This window comes from Centrocercus urophasianus, unplaced genomic scaffold (assembly GCF_019232065.1).
Source record: "Centrocercus urophasianus isolate 14NV4802_14NV808 unplaced genomic scaffold, USGS_Curo_1.0 seq_5, whole genome shotgun sequence".
Taxonomy (NCBI): Eukaryota; Metazoa; Chordata; class Aves; order Galliformes; family Phasianidae; genus Centrocercus; species Centrocercus urophasianus.
In genome coordinates this window covers 3,651,552-3,669,048 of record NW_024885088.1, presented here as the reverse complement: position 1 = coordinate 3,669,048, position 17,497 = coordinate 3,651,552, and the positions used below count along the sequence as shown (strand labels likewise).

The 17,497-nt window shown below is 44.5% G+C and overlaps 1 protein-coding gene across 7 annotated transcripts in view; it reads right to left on the bottom strand.

Annotated features, from left to right (window-relative positions):
• Positions 1–17,497, bottom strand: part of PPFIBP1 (PPFIA binding protein 1) — a 103,785-nt gene that overhangs the window by 39,030 nt on the left and 47,258 nt on the right. For all 7 annotated transcript variants that reach the window (XM_042834946.1, XM_042834949.1, XM_042834948.1 and 4 more), the window contains exons 3-4: positions 10,554–10,715; positions 8,253–8,458 (exon numbers count right to left, since the gene is read on the bottom strand). In XM_042834946.1, the coding sequence (XP_042690880.1) occupies positions 8,253–8,458; positions 10,554–10,617 (270 nt within the window). In that variant the 5' untranslated portion in view covers positions 10,618–10,715. The remainder of the gene's footprint in view (positions 1–8,252; positions 8,459–10,553; positions 10,716–17,497) is intronic.

Below are 17,497 nucleotides of genomic sequence, written 5' to 3'. Positions count from 1 at the left end.
TTATCAACAAAGCATTGTGTCTGTGATGTAGAAAAGGGATATTCAGTCCCCACTGCAAGAAGGTAGCTGAGGTCTAAAGGTGCCCCGATTCTGCTGGGGCTCACACCAATATCCTCCCCAAAGCACAATGCTCAATTCCCTGCCTCCCAAACAACTCAGCAGTGCCCTAACCACTGAACCTTTGCTACTTCTAGTGTGACCAGACACAAGTTATCTCGAACCACAGACTGTGTGAAGAGGTAAATAGTGGCTTCACACTGCAATGAAAATGTCTTTACAGTGCTGTGAAAACCGAGGTGTTAAAGCAGAACGTTAGTCACTGGGACAACATCTTGCCAAGACACTTTTGTTGTTAAACTCCATTTGCATTCCTCAAAAAACTCTTTTTTTGTTCAGCATGTTGTTCCCGATTTTAGAGTAGAATTATTTGGAGGCAGAGTTCAGGACATGGTTGCACTTTGCCAACAGAAATGGAAATGAAACGATAAGAGCCCTGGAAAGAACTGGAATAAAGGCTGTTCTGCCACAAAACCAAACAAAAACATGTCTTTACAGAGTAAAGCAGTAGTAGTGCACTCTGCATGAAAGATGACCTCCTGTAGTATACTGAAAACAAAACATTGTGTACAACCCAACATCAGGTTGTCCTCCACCTGAAACGTAACTTCTCCATAATACCTAGGATTGACTGTAATATCAGAGCACGTCTTAGCTATGACAAGGCAGTCACTGTCTTCAGTCACCCTAGAGGAAAAGATGACTGCAAACGACAACACAGAGAGGCCACCACATCAGTGTTTTAGAGTAGCAGCCCCAGCCCCTTCTGTAGTAGTGCAGAGATCATGGAGCATCAGGCTGTGGACAACAGCTGCTCAATGCCCTATAACATCTCTCCACTGCTCTGTTCTTTCCCCAGGAAGAATAAAGTAGATGATAGAGCCCAGCAACCATTGCATCACGCACCTACTAAAAAAATAAAAATAAAAAATGAAAGCATTTGATTCAATAGCAACTGTAAAGAGTATTTGTGGCAGCTGGTAGTTCTGGACCAAATGTATACTGTCAAAGTCAATACCAGATTAACACAGTTTACAAGCTGTGGAAGACAAGCTTTTCCATTTTCCAAAAGGGTCTTTTTCATCAGCAATTTAGAATTTATCTTCAATTAAGTGGTTAGACTTTGCATGTGTTTTCAATTTAGGAATTAACTGCATAGCAGTTATGGGAAGAGAATGCAGATTTACCAATACAATCCTAAAAACAAAAGAGCAATTATCACGATGCCACTGAGGCTTCTCAGAAGTCTGAGGTTAGGCATTTACTTAAAATGCCTTACAAGATCAGATTCAGTGCACTTAAAACTCTGCAAGATCAATCCATTGCTAATTTGCTGTGTATCTGTAAGCTCTGTCTGCAGACGTGTGTCAAAACCCACACTGCTCTACAGAGAATTATTCCTATAATAAGGAGATGCATCACAAATTTTCACAGTTTGCCTGTCCTCAGTCTTTAATCCATTTTTCTTAAAATATAAGCTAACATTCCAAGCCACAGAAGAAGTTTCTAACAGCTGCTTCTTTAAGCATTCTAAAACAAACAAACAAAAAACATTTAAAAAAAGCCTTACTTGCTGAATTCTCCTTTCAAAAATAGAACCCAGTTTTAGCTTATGGAGCCGATTCCTTTATAATCCTTCATTTTCTTTTCTGCTTTTGAGACAGCATAAGCAGAACAAGTCACACTGTTATTGACGAAGATGCAAGCTGATTTTTTTAAGAGGCACTGCCACTCCACAGATTATTCCCTCATACAGCAGATTGCACAGTTCTGACCACCACAGCCCAGCCAACAGTCGGGCAAGTGGGCCTTCCCTGACATCTCTTTCCTGACCATCTGGAGTTAAATTAGAGCTCATCGACATGCTTTAGTTGTTCAGATTTTTATAATACACATTACCTACACTTAGCTAAGCACAGCTACCATTGCTTGGTCTGTTTTCTCAGTGTTGAACCAGTTTGCGCGGAAGCCCATCACTGCCCTCTAGAACCTGCACCTCCCCCTGATGTTCAGCCTGCTCCACATGCTGACAGCAGGCATGCTGAGGCTTCCCAAAGTTCACAGATAGATCCTCCCTACAGGAAAAGCAGGAAAAAAAAAAAAAAAAAAAAAAAGCACACACTTAAAATCTCTGCATTGTATTGTAAAGCCTTTCAAATAAAAATGAATTCTGAAAGAAAAACAGATTGAGCCAGAGGTTCACTGTGAGGATTACCTGAAACATTTCTAAATACAAATAGCACAGTTGTTGAATTGCACTTGAATTGAAGATGCAATCGTCTCACAATATTCTGTTTCTCCAGTGGCAGCTCAGCTGGTTTCTTGCACAGGAGACAAAACGCTAACTCCCTGACAGCGCTGCCCAGCTATGGCTCGTCACGGGAGAAAGCAGGAGCCTGAGCAAGCAGAGATACCCTACCTTATTTAGCCAGACACAGTGCCCGTGGATGTCCCAGCTGTACTCCATGCTGCTCGCAGCTATCCTCATGCACAGAGGGATGTAAGCAGCCGTGGCAGGCAGCTGAGGTACAGAGCAGCAGGAGCAGCGCCCAGCAGTGCTGTCAGGGCTCCTCCAAACCCGGACAGGGGGTTAATCAAGGGCAGGGCTCCCCGTCTCACCAGAGCTGCAGGAGAAGGTGGCACCAGGCGGGAGATGTGGGAAGCGGAGCTGGGCTGCAGCGCTCCTCAGGCGGAGCAAACAGCTCCTTCAGGAATTAACACATCAAAGCCCGGGAAACTCAATCCCTCTTCTGCCAAGAGGAGCTGGAGCCTCCTAGGTCTGCCAGTAGAGCAAGGACCCTGGTATGCACAGTATGCACACCCCTCCCTTCTCCCTGCCGCAGGACAATCAGGAGAAGGCTTACGCTTCTCGATAGGCTCTTAATCGTGAGAGCAGGAAGAGCACATGTAATTCATGTGTAGGTGCCAAGAAAAAGAGGAAGGAAGGAGCTGACTAACTGGCCCCAGATGTTACCAGCGGCTTGTCTCAAGTTTATGTTGTACTCTAAACCATGTAAAATGCGACAATAATAACCAGTGTTCACCCTCACGTTTCAGTCCCAATACACACAGTACCTTCAAGCAGCACAATAAATCCCAAGTATTTTTGTATTTTTGACTACTAGAGCCTAGCTCTGCAAATCCCATGATTATCTAAAAAAGCACAGCTTTTAATATGAAAAATGAACGTTTACTACTAATGTTGGTAGACTAAAAAGTCTCAAAAACAGGCATTCTGAACAATCCAGAATAAAAAAATAGAGCAGAAGAAGATCAGCAGCTGTGCTTTTCAAGCTAAACAGATGCGTTCTGGAGTCAGAATGGTGATTTTCAACTGCCGTACCACTGGGGCTACCTTTGCATTCCAGGGCATGACTGTACAGGTGGTTCTCACCGCTGATGAACTCTGCCAGGCATGACAATGCCATGCCAAGACACGCTGATAATGAACCTATATCATCTTCCAATATTAAAAGCACACCAGTCTGGATGATCATTCTTATCAAGAAGCATTTCAAGAGTTTTCAGAGGTAGATCTCTCATGAACAAAAAGTATTACCAGGAGGCAGTTTATAATGACAGACTAGTGGAGTATCACAAGACTCCTTTCATTCTTTAGCTCAAGGAGAGATCTCAGACAGGTGCTTGGTGGTAAAACCGATGTGCAACACATTACTTTCAATAGCTAAACTCAACATAAACACAAGCTGAGCCAAATGAATGCACCGCACGCCCACACTAAGACAATCAAACAACAAACTTTGGTTTGAAGACAAGATGTTTCCATGAATAAAAAACATGCAATGACTTCTGGCTAACCAAACCACTTCCACCACTTGGGAATCACCGTCTTCCAGACAGGCTAGTCTATCTCTGCAAGACTACAAGCTGTGTTTATCCAAGCAGGAAAACTTCCCTCTGTGATTAACTCTCAAGAATGGACTTTTGAAAGAATGTCAAAAGCTGAGGGTGGTCTGTGAGATGCCACTCTGGATTGCACAAGTCTCTATGGAGACCACAGCTCACACTGTCATCCCCAAGCGAGTTGGCAGCATTCTTAGAGAAATCTTCGAAGGCCATTAAGTTTCCCATTTTTTTAATACTCTCATCATATTCAACACAGTGCCACAGAGAGTTAAAATCACAGTTGCACTTGTTGCTATGGTCCACGGGGAGTTTTACAGAAAAAGTCACAGAATCTCTGGAGTTGGAAGGGTCCCACAGGGATCACTGAGTCCAAGCCTTGGCTTAACACAGGACCATCCAAAATTCAAACCCTATGTCTGAGAGCAGTGTCCAAACATTTCTTGAACTCTGGCAGTCCGGGGCTGTGCCCACCGCCCTGTGGTGCAGCCCCTGTCCCTGACCCCCAGCTGCCCTCCCCTGACAGCTCCATGCCGTTCCCTTGGCCCTGTCGCTGTCACACAGCAGAGCTCAGTGCTGCCCCTCCGCTCCCTGTGAGGAGCTGCAGCCGCCATCAGGCCTGCCCTCAGCTCCTCTGCTCTGTGCTGAGCACACCAAGGGGCCTCAGACACTCAGGAACTGCCCGTCCACATTTACCCTTCACCCCCCTTTTCAATAAGACCCATCTGGTTTCCTCTTTTTGGGAAGGTCGATTCAATAAAATGTATTTTTCTTTTAAAGTGGGAAAAAAAATCAGAAATAAAACTGTCTTGCTTATTTCAATTGAAGAGAAACTGCAACAACCAGAAGCAATTATTTTGAGAATTGTTCTTCAAGAAATGAACAGATCAACTTCCATTGGCATTTCCAACAACCCCAACACCATGGGCTTGGTTTTGCAAGAGGCAGAATTTCAACTGAGATGGTCTCGTTACTGGTGACCATGTTACAGATTGCTTACATGTCTGTATTCAAACCAGAAGCTCCACAACCAGGCTACAGCATATGTTTCATTAAAGCACACATCAGAATATATTATGCATTTCTGTTGATCAGAAGCGACCTGAAAAGCCCCAAGACTCTGGAATAGTTGTGATCTGGAAATGCGTTTCACAGCTGGTCCCCAGAGCAAGCATACAGTCCTAGCACTTCTGAGCTTAGGGGAGGCTTCAGTTGTTTTCTAGATTTTGAACAAACGGCCTCATTTCCAGCTTAAATTGCAGCATTTACCTGCCATCCATTTGTACAAGGAGATGTTTCAGCAACACAGAGATTAGTTTTCAGCTGTAAACGGACAAGTGGAAGTGACATGTTGCAGTTAAACCAGTTTATTTGTGCAAGACAGTGCCGCACTTACAACTCCTCGGAACTCCCCAGGGGAGCCATCTGACCACTCCTCCTAGAAATGCTCTGCCAGATGTCAGCACTCTGTACACGTGCTCTGGTGTCACGTGGCCATCTGGCATCCACTGGTTAAAAAATTCAGGATAAGGCACTATAACTCTTCAGTCCTTTCTGAGTACATGTCACAGACTTCTCTAGTACTACACACGCACACAGAGAAGAGCAGAAAGGAGGAGATCGCAGTGGCACAGGACAGAAGGCAGCTCATTTGGACATGGCAAAATTGAATCCTCTGCCTTATTTTACAGGAGCAAGAAACTTCAGGAGACTATGTTCAGACCCTTTTCCCAACTAGGGCATCAGCAGTTTCTCTCTGGAGACCAGGGGAGGATTTTTCTCTTGTGACACACTGTTTGGCAGCAGTGAACACTATTTTTGTTTTCCTTTGAGACATGAGAGGCGAGGTTGGATGGGATGTCATGCACCAGTTCTAGCAGCTTTGAATAGCCTGGTGGCTGCAACTTGTTCATGCATTGAGGATTAAACCAATTTCACTCCAGGGAGGTGTTTTCCCTTCCTCTGTAAGAATGGACACTGTTTCAGAAAGCCTTCCTGCAAATTGCCTGGGCAGTTTACCTAACACCTGCCCTGCTCAGATAGGGATGGTGATATTGTTGGCACCTGTAAATCCCTGTAGCAGAGTACAAAGCCCAACTTTCAGTTTTTCCTACTTGGGGTTTTTAAGGATGCCAGAGAGAATCATTCAGGCAGACTGAGGAAAACAGAAATAATAGTTATTTTCTGCTGCCTTTTGCAGAATTGTTTTCAGTACTCAGGTGGCTGTAAGCTGAATAGCATAATAGAGCCCTTCCTCTTCCAGATTCAGCTCACAGCTCCAATGAAAACCATTACTGCCTCACCAAGATGCGGTGATCCATGTCAAATGAGTCTGAAGGATCTCATTCCAGCTCCTAGCAGCCAGGCATCCCTGAATCACACATCTGCAGCCCCACAGGGCAATGCCTGCCCTTCACCTCACTAATCTCAGCAGACACTGCAGCCTTGAGCTGTGCTGTTGGGCTCCTTTATTCCAGAATGGGAGTAAATGCTAAACCAGCATTGCTAAACAATGGACTACCATTAACTATGCACCCCACAGGGAAAGGTTAATTTTCTAAGACTGTTTATGTAGCACATGGACATTTATTTTTCAAGGCCATACTTGCACGAAACCTGTGAAGCCTCTTGACTTCTGCTCCAGACAGAGCAGAGACTAGTTACAGCAATGTTCACTGCTGCATGTTACAGGAGAATGAAATGCTGATGCTAGCAGCATCTCTGTGTTTTTCAAAGATTTGACTGAATGTCACTTCTGCCTCCTCCTCCCCATCTTAATAATGGTGACTGTGATACTGACAGTGATGGTGAGAGCCAAGCACCAGTGGAGTCAGTAGAAAAGCTCCTGTGTGTTTCAGTAAGTTGGAGGTACTCTGAAATGAGTAGTTGAAAGCAAAATAAAATCATTAAAAAAACACACACAAAAAAAAACCCCCAAAAAACAAAAACAAACAAAAAAACACCACTCTCCGCTCAAATCTTTTCACAAGAGCTACATAAGCTGCGTCACCCTGGTTCCCTCTCTGTCCCAGAGTGCTGCACCCAGCCTGCACACCGCTAGGTGGCACATCAGGTCTCTCCAAGCCAAGCTCCGCCATGCTGGCGGGGAAGCACATTGGGCTGAAGTGTGGCCTGCTCTATCTGAGCACAGAGATAAAATCGAGAGAGAAATGCCATCCCATACTGTCATCCACAGCCCCACGGAGACCAAGTCCCTTTTGAGGGGAGGCATCACATCCATCCTGCAAAGGGAGAAGGTGATTGGCAGCTTTCCATGTTGACAGCCACCAGCAGTAGCAATGCAACACAGAGCCACCACAGCTGGCCTGTCCAGCATCAGACCTGCATTCATCAGCTAGCAAGCCTCAAACCAGCAGCACGGCATCACTTCGGCCAATGCCACGTGTGTCAGGAGAACAGACCAGAACACTGCCATAAGCAGATGTGGTAATATGATCTGCAGAAGCACACATCCTCAGCTGCTGTAACAGTTGCAGGCTGATTTAAGCCCTGAAACAGCCTTCAGAAAGAAGCCTTGACTCCCAATGTGAGAGCATCTCTGAAATCTATGCACACCTACGCCACTACAGCAAGGCAAACTGCCACAATTTGAGCACAAGGACTCCTTGATGGCCCTGCTAGGATGTCACCAGTCACAGGGCACACAGAGGCAAAACTAGTCAGAACTTAGACAATGATGCCACGTAACTTGCCTTTTGATAAACACATGTTCTTTCCCACTGTACTTTTCACGTAGCCTCTGTTTTTAACTCTATTTGATTTTTGGGAAAGCAAACACATAGGGAGATAACAACCTTACTTGGTATATTTTGATGTATTTTTAAAATAGAGATGACAAAAAATGGTGGATTTATAAACACAGAAAATATAAATACTGTTTGGTTTCTAGGTTAAAGGGATGGTGAGCTTTTACCACTCACTTCTATTATAAATCAGGTAAAGAAACCCAGTAACAACTCTGGCCCCTGTAGAAAACACTCTGCCAAAAAAGCTTTTTAGTGAAAAGTTCACATTGAGAGCAACATTTTTTTTTTTTTCAATTTATGTGTCTGACTCCTATAAAATGCCTTTCCTCAATCCTCTGAAACAAAATTCATTTACTGAAAACTTTTTGCTCACCAAAACAAGACACAGTGTACACAGAAGAAAGCAAAGGTCAAGTCACTGCACAAGATATTGGGCAGCAGCTTTTCTGAGGCCCCACAGCAGCACCTCTGAAACAAAGCCATGTACATTTGGTTCTATGAAACCAACCCAAAAGCTTCCAACAGCCCAGCATAAAACACAGGTGAAAGAAAGTGAGACCGTACCATTTGACTTTGGAGCCATTCAATCAGAGCCTCTGCTGTCGAGTCTGGGACCTGGCAGCGCAGACCCTCTTTCTCATCTGCCTCCATCATCTCCAACAAGCCCCGCAGGTCCTCCACCAGGTGCAGCGCCCGCAGGCCCCCCATGAAAGGGGAAGTGGGGGACTGGCAGTCAAAGATGCCATTGGAATATTCCAGCGCCTTCGAACCTGGGTAGAGTAAAACCACACAGTGAGGCACAGGACAAGCAAATAGGACAGGCAGTGATGGGAGACCTGCAGCAAGAATTAGAAATGTCACGTGGCATTTGCTGCTGGTGGGAATCGATCTGAAACAAATTCAGTGCACGTGCTGCACTGTGCCCCCTCCATGCACTGTGCCCTGTATCACCTTGCAATTTGGAGGGGGGTAAGCCCTTGCTGACGTGTTTGGAGTTTCAACATCTCTGACAGTTTTAGTGGATAAAAGGAGGTGGGCTGATCAGACAGAAGACACGTGGCACAAGAGTGCCCAACAGCTCAAAGCATAAGCTGGGCTGCTGCTCTCAAGGACATATTGGAGGCTGAAAGCGCTGTGGAGGAAACAGGCTCAGCTGGTAATGCTCTGAGTCACCCTGTAGAGGCTGCACGACCCAAGTCAGACACTGATGGTTTCCAGAGGAAGCTGTGCTCAGTACTTTTCATGCAGAAATTTGTTACGCTGCTCCAGTGCACTGGAATTTTGTTTTACTTTTTCAAGAATAGAGACATATGAAGACAATTAAAAAGACTAAATCACTTCAACAAGGAAAAAAAAATAAAGTTCAGCAGCTAGACATGTTAGCACTGATGTTTGCATGTTAATAAAGAAAAATATATCTCTTATTTGCATAAACTCACAGTATTTATGTTTGACCTACATTAAAAGTTGCTGTACGCTAAGTAAGGAAGGAAACTACAAATTCAGGATTAAAGTTGATTTTAATAAACCCCGCTAATTCCAACCAGAATTTCAGCACATTGATTCGTGGCCTTAATACTGTAAAGCCTCAGCACAATGAGATGTGCTCATCACAGAACATCAGCTTTTGTACTGTCAACTTTTGGAAACTACAGAGATATTGCATACATGCCCTGCCATGAACCTTCATTCATCTCATCTGGGAAGCCAAAAAAATGCAAGCATAATTCCCTTCAGAAAAAAAATAGAGAAAAATCCCCACAAAAGCATAAGAGCTGGTATACTTTTATTATATTGTTTATTAGGTCTGCTCAGACACATAGATAAATTAGGTCTGTGGTAACTTAAACACCTCAATAGGTTTTTTTTTTTTTTTTTAATATTAAATCTTATCCTACCATAACCAACTTAGGCTCCTGGAAACACAGATGGCGCTATCTGATCCAAATACCAGTATCTACTTATGGAAATTTCCAAAGTCACAGCTTAAATGTATTTTTAGAGGTCATTATGATCCAACTGAATCCACTTCACACATGTGCCTGCTATATGTTCTTAATACTTTTAAGAAAACTGTAGAGAAAAGTTGTTGTTTAAGCAAAACACACACTGTATGATTTTTTTTTTTTCCTCCCTAAGGGAAACTATTTTAGGTGGAACTGCTAAAGATTTCATAACCGTGTTGCTACTCTTACAGAATATTTTCTCAAACTGGGTAGTTGTCTGCATAGCTTTGCAGGAATAAGATTGAAATATTAACTTATTGCTGCCTTGCTCCCCTGCATTGCGAATTTATATTATTTTCCAACTCATTATATGCAACATAAAAAGTCCAAGTTGTATACTTTTTGATCCCTCTCTTTAGAGCACTTAAAATTTACAGGTACTTATAAAAAGTGCTAATACTAAAGGTAGGTCCAGACCAACCATTTAGACCCACAGCATTCCAACTCTGAGAAAAGGAAAAATCAATTCATGTTTTAACTCCTGCGAATTAAGTGATGGCCAGAATAGCTGGTATTAGTCAATCTTTCTCTTCCTGCTTTGCAGTAGCTCTTCAAACACACTTACCCCGGTTTCAAATGTGCACTGTCCTTGGCTTTCAGGGTACATGTACCAGAAGAACTCAGCCTCTGCAAGCAGCACTTTGATACAGGCTGGGAGAAAACCTGCAACCAATTCAGCTGTGCCTGTGCGTTAGAGCGTGCAATACACCCACTCCATATGCCTGTAATGTCTAAGTCACAAGGCAAGATACCTAGCAAAATCACAAGCACATTCTGACCCCAGCCTGGCACTCCACATTCTGAATATGAAAAAGGAGAACTGAAGCAGTTAAACGAACAAGCAGCTCCAAGCATTTACCTGCTATTATGCCATCCATCTGCTCCAAGGCCGCAGCAAGCATGTCACTTGCATCACTCATCATCTTCTCTCTTCTTGGGGACAATCACCAGCTACACCACAAGGAACAATAAAACACCAGCAGTGCAAGTTGGATCCAGAGCCTCAAGTCAGCTGTTCAATCTGCAAAACAGAATTTCATTTCACTGCATGTTCTCTGAATTCAGACACCACCATCACTAGACCAATAACAAAACTGGGGACATTTGCTGTCCACAAGATGTGAGACATTCATCATCAGGATTGGACAGGCATTCTGAATAATCAAAGCACCAGTTTAATGACCCAGGCTCCTCTTTGGCACTTCAGAGAACCTTGCACAGAAGACAAAAGGCCTTCTAACGCTAACAAGAAGCAACAAGTCAGAATTAAACCCCACTAAAGACGTCACTTCCAGCCTAGTGTTGATCCATGCTGCAATGCTGCACCTGCTCTCACCATGAAGCTCCTGAAAGTCAGAACTGGACCTCAGAATATTCCCAGTTAAGTCCACAAAAACTAGCTAGCAGAGCAGATGTCTTCATGGAGTGGAGCTGGAACCACAGTGGGCTTGAGGACAGCACTGCTGTGGGATGAGCACATGCTCAGGTGCTCGGTGGAGCTGAGGCCACAGGTCTGAGGTGCAGCTGATCCTTCCAGCCCAGCACAACAGACACAAGCCACGGAAACAGCCCAGACTGCCACTGCTTTCATCTAGAACAGGATAGACTACTTCTGCTATAAGCACACTCGTAGAACGCCATTAAACAAACACCAGGAAGGAAAATGCACTTTAACCTTTTGCATATCCTGCTAATTGGTTTTTGTATTAGGCCGCACTGCTGCTGACATTTGCCCCAACATAAGCAATTAAGAAAGTTGTTCACAGTATCTCTGGGTTAAGTCCTGGAACAGAGTCTACTAAAACCAAAACGTACCAGAAATACATGTTTATAAACTACATTTTCCCCCCTACAGATCACCTTACTGGTTTGACCCAGCGTGAGGTAGCTGTTACTGGAGGCTGCCAGCCAGCTTTGCTGAAATGCCAGACCTGAAACACCAGCAAATACTTCATCTGCTCGATCACAGCACATATAAAAAAGGTCCAAACTCTAAGATAACTTTTGAATCACAGAATCACAGAATCACAGAATCACAGAATCACAGAATCACCCGGGTTGGAAGGGACCTCAAGGATCATGTAGTTCCAACCCCCCTGCCTAGCAAGGCCACCAAACACACACATTCAGATCAGGTTGCCCAGGACCCCGTCCAACCTGGCCTTAAACACATCCAAGGACGGGGCATCCACAACCTCCCTGGGCAGCCCGTTCCAGGGCCTAACCACTCTCCTTGTATAGAACTTCCCCCTAACATCCAACCTAAATCTTCCCTCCTTCAACTTCGATCCATTTCCCCTAGTCCTGCTGTTGTCAGCCCTTTTGAAGAGTTTACTCCCCTCGTGGGTGTAGGTTCCCTTCAGGTATTGATAGGCTGCAATGAGGTCACCCCGCAGCCTTCTCTTCTCCAGGCTGAACAAGCCCAACTCCCTCAGCCTGTCCTCATAGGGGAGGTGCTCCAGCCCCCTGATCATCTTAGTCGCCCTCCTCTGGACCCTTTCCAAAATCTCAATGTCTTTCTTGTACTGAGGGCTCCACACCTGGACACAGTACTCCAGATGGGGCCTCACAAGAGCCGAGTAGAGAGGGACGATCACCTCCCTGTCCCTGCTGACCACCCCTCTCCTGATGGAGCCCAGGATCCCATTTGCCTTTCGAGCTGCCAGAGCGCACTGCTGGCTCATGTTCAGTCTCTCGTCCATCAGGACCCCCAGGTCCTTCTCTGCCGAGCTGCTCTCAAGGACCACTCCTCCCAGCCTGTACGGGTGCCTGGGGTTCTTCCGGCCCAAATGCAAAACCTTGCACTTTGCCGTGTTGAACCTCATTAGGTTCACCCGAGCCCAGCCCTCCAGCCTGTCGAGGTCCCTCTGAATGGCATCCCTTCCTTCCACCGTATCAACCGCACCACTCAGCTTGGTGTCGTCAGCAAACTTGCTGAGGGTGCACTCAATTCCCTCATCGATGTCATTAATAAAGATGTTAAAGAGCACCGGTCCCAAGACAGACCCTTGGGGGACACCACTTGTTACCGGCCTCCACCTGGACATAGAGCCATTGACCACCACCCTCTGTCTGCGGCCTTTCAACCAGTTTCTTACCCATCGGGTCGTCCACCCATCAAATCCACTTCCCTCCAATTTGGAGATGAGGATGTGGTGGGGGACCATGTCAAAGGCCTTGCTCAGGTCCAGGTAAATGACATCAGTCGCCTTCCCTTCGTCCACCAATGCCGTCACTCCATCATAGAAGGCCACAAGATTAGTTAGGCATGACCTTCCTTTGGTGAAGCCGTGCTGGCTGTCTCGGATCACATGCTCATTCTTTATGTGATCGAGCATGTTGTCCAGGAGGATCCGTTCCATGATCTTCCCAGGCACGGAGGTGAGACTCACCGGCCTGTAGTTCCCCGGGTCCTCCCTGCTCCCCTTCTTGTATATGGGAGTGACGTGACCCTTCCTCCAATCATCCGGGACCTCACCTGACAGCCACGACTTCTCAAATATGATGGAGAGCGGCTCGGCAACCACCTCAGCCAGCTCCTTCAGGACCCTGGGATGCACGCCATCCGGCCCCATAGACTTGAATTCATTCAGTCTAAGGAGGCACTCTCGGACTTGCTCTGCCCTTACAGTGGGGAGGGATTTACCTCCTTGGTCCCCACAATGACAACACAAAGACTAATGCTCTTTTGGCAAATGCCTAGCTTTATTATTACTTAGTTGCCAGAGTTATAAAAGCCAAGAGAACTTTAGAAAAGCTTGAGAGAACTTCAGAAAGTCAAAATAGCTGGAAGTCAAGGCACTGCAAACCTTTAGAAATGTGGAAGCACCACAGTTGAAAACTTCCAGCCTTCAAGGAGGCAGAGTCTGATTTTAAACATCGTATACTTAATAAACTTCAAGCAGTACAACCCTGCACAGTATGCAGCTCCGGCAAGATATATAGACCAATGCCTCTATGCCTGCTTAAAAGGTTCAGGAAACTATTTTTGCAAAGGTATTCTCACGGACAATTCTGAAAACAGTCTCATCCTTTCTCTTTTAGGACTTCCTCACTGCAATATCCAGACCCTGACAAATTCTAGTAAGTATAGGCAGAGTGTGAATGACTGACATTGGATTTCTCTCTGCAAACCAAGAGTACACAGCCACAGAACTGCTGCTGATGCTGCAGACAAAATCCTGATTCCTTGTAGCTCCATGTGGAAAAGGATCACCCACAAAATTATAACAGCCAATTAATAAATGGGAACTAGGAGCGCCTATCTCAACAGTGTGCTTTAACACCTGATGGGAAGCAATGAAGACTACAGAGCCAGACTCTCTGCAGCACCCAGTGACAGGACATGGGCCAGTGGGAACAAATTAAAACACAGGAAATTCCAGGAAACATTTTATCTGCAGGCTCAAAGTCTGATATAATAAGGGAAAACTTTATCCCTTACCACATCTGCTCACACTGCACCCCATTTTTTACCTTATGTTTTGGAAAGACATTAAGTGGAGGCAAGGAGCTGCTACTTTATGCTTCAATAGTACAGCCACAGCAAGAGATAAATCTCCCTTTGCACTTCATCTAGGCACAGCCCCCCAGGCCAATTTCTAAAAAACCCACTTCTTGTTCTTCCTAAACAAAAGTGTTGTCTGTGCTGACCAAAAATCCCCAAGACAGCTACTGCGTACTGATGAGAGCTGCAGGACAGACAGTGGGAGGGACAGCAACCAGGATGCCTCCAGCATTTCCCTGCTATTACCTGGCCCTACCTCTGAGGCCAGCAAGATGTCAGCCTGCACACAGCTTCCGTCCCTGCTATCCTGAAAGGAGCTGCACCTTCAGGACCAACAGTGAAAAATTCTACGATAAAATTTGGTGAAGACCACAAGATCACAGTGCTCTCCAAAAACCCTTCCACCATCTGTGGAGCATCTTTCAACTGCCAGAACAAGCCTACAGCTGAGAAACTTGAAGAAGCAAAAGAAAAAAAAAAGCCCCTAACCAAACAGCTGGACATGATGCAATGAGATCCCATTTGCCCAGCTATTTGGTCCTAAAAGTGGTCACTGAAAACTAGGCTGGAACAGCACATCCTGCTCTGGCCATTCTCCCAGCACAGTACATCCCATCCAGCAGTCAGGAAGCAAAACTGTTGCAATAAAAAACAATTTTGGAAGCATTCTTCCCTTGTAATGGCACAGAATCGCTTTTATCCTTTGCACACCACCTCTAGCACACAGGGAGTGGATGGGTAGGGAGGAAATCAAAGACCTCATACACCAGCAAACTAAAGAACCAAAATGCATAAAACAAGAAAAGACAACAAACAGCAGGAGGAAGAACATGGGAAGGGAAGGTGCAGGGAGGAGACAAATGCAATTATTAGACAAAGTTGTAAATCAGAGTCTTCTGTGGATTATAGAAAGACTACACTGTAACAGCAAATGATTACTCACTGTGCCTTACCAGAGCATCGACTTGACAAGGCTTGAGAGAAGCCCCTGCTGACCACTAAACCAATTGACCTTTCCTGTAAAAAATGCTCCTTTCTTTGCTTTGCTTTTTACAATCCTGTTCTAATAAAATGATAACCTGGAAAAAATTCACGGACTTTTTTTTTTTCCTACCAGTATCAGCTAACAAGCAAAAATCCTAAAAAAAGTTCCTTAAGGAAATAAGAAATATGTAATATTTCAGAGGACATTGAGTGGTTTCAGTTTCTTTCATTCACAAGAAGAATCAAAAAGGGAAATCATTTTAATGCAGACAGATCTATGACATGGCAGAACAAGAAACCACAGCACACACAGAGCCCAGGGAGAAGGCAGACACATGAAACGCACTCCTGGCAGAACACAGCCAAGAGCACAGCTGGGAGGAAGGCACTGACAGCACCCTGTCTGACAGACCATTTAAACAAGCTTTCCCTTGCTTTCCAAGAAAATGACTTACCTTTTGTATTCCTCTTGTGAATATGCACAATCGGTGCAAGCTGGGGTGGGGGGCTGTTCAATTATTTTTCTAAAGAAGCAGGTCTCTCTTCTAAGAGTTCCCAGCTGAACACTGAGCTCATACTGACAAGAACAAGCACTGCTTCATCAAGGCTGTGTTTACAACCCACCATTTAAAAAAATTGAAAACAAACACATGCAGCTATCTGCTCTATCGGCTGCAATCAATCCTATCACTGACTACATCTCCACTGCATCCCTGTCTGTTAGAGAGATTATGCTAGTTGGCCTTACTTGTTTAATGTCCTCTCCTCTGGTCCCGACACAGCAGTCTGGTTGCTAGGGCTATGCTGCTCACTTTTCAGTAGGTGGAGATTTTTTATTTTTATTTTTGAATGACATACAAACCCTCCGGCTACAGAGCCAGTGAAGATATATTCCAAACGACTTACAGAGGAAACAGAACGCTCCCCTGCAAATGAATCCAAGGAAAGCTACAAAAAACAAGGGGCTTGCAGGCTCTGTAAATGGCAACTGCAGTCACACAGGAAAACTGTTTGAATACAGATTTCAAAATCAGACATTTAATGAAGACGTCAGACCTTAAAAAAATAAAAAATAAAGTGCTCAAATGTTTTACACACAGGAAATTACATTTTCCCCACCCAGGGGCTTTCCTTTTCCTAGATCAAATAACACACCCTGAAGCATCTAGGGACAACACGTCTAAGCCCAACATCCTCTAATTATTATTATTATTATTTTTTAATTCTGGGGTGGCCTTATTCTGAATGTCCACATCTGGTAGAAGACGCACCTGGCTCTAAAGCGCAAAGGTCCACAGAGCTGTGGTGAATCAGCTGCAGCCCAGCAGCTGCAAGGACACACTATGCCCTGATTGCAGCCCAGGGAACTGCAGTCTGGCCTTTTCATCCTACTTGCCTTCCTCTCCATGCACATGCTCTGCAAATGTTCGGCATTAGGAAAGAAAGCATCAGCTACAGATTATTCTTACAATGTGATGCAATAAGATGGATGGCTTGAGTTTCCCAGCTCTCCCAGTGCTACATAGCAGTCTTTAAAACAGGAAATTTTGATACACAGAAATGGAAAATCTTGATTAGGTCTTGTTTCTGACTGCTGAAGAGAATGAAAAAAGAACCCTGAAGACTAAGCTATTGCCCTAGCAGTCTGCCACAAAAATGCAATAAAAAAGCCCACAAACTACAGTCATATTTTATGGGCAGGGTGGGGGGAGAGAACTTGTTCCATAGCAGAAGCAAGATCCCCAGCTTCACTTTGCTGTAAAAATTAATGTCACCGTACTCAGTCCTGCACTAAGAGATGACTGTGTGAGAGGCCTGAAGAGTCTTTTGGAGTAAATCCCACTTTACAACACAAAAACAACACACCTTTGCAATCAACTTCTATATGGTAAAGCTCTATTTCAAGAAGATGTCATTTCAGACACACAATGACATCCATTTGTGTTCTTACTTGCTGACCAGAACAGAAACATGAACAGAAAGTCTTATATACAAAATATGTTACAATAACAATTAAAGATTACTTCAAATGAATTCCATGTTAATCCCCAGCACCATTTCTCATGGGATGCTTCGAAGATATTCAGCTACAGTGCTACCAGTCAGCAGCATTTTAACACTTAGTAATGAATACATTCAGCTCATTTACACTAGGGGTCATTAACAATTAAGTTAAAAAGACGACTTCATTTCATATGTTTCAGGCCTGGAAAAAAAAAAATCCTTAAAAAAGAAAATGGACCTTTGTTGAATATATTGCCCTGGTATTTTACAGCAAAACAGATGAAGTTTAAAAAGTATAATTTAAAAAA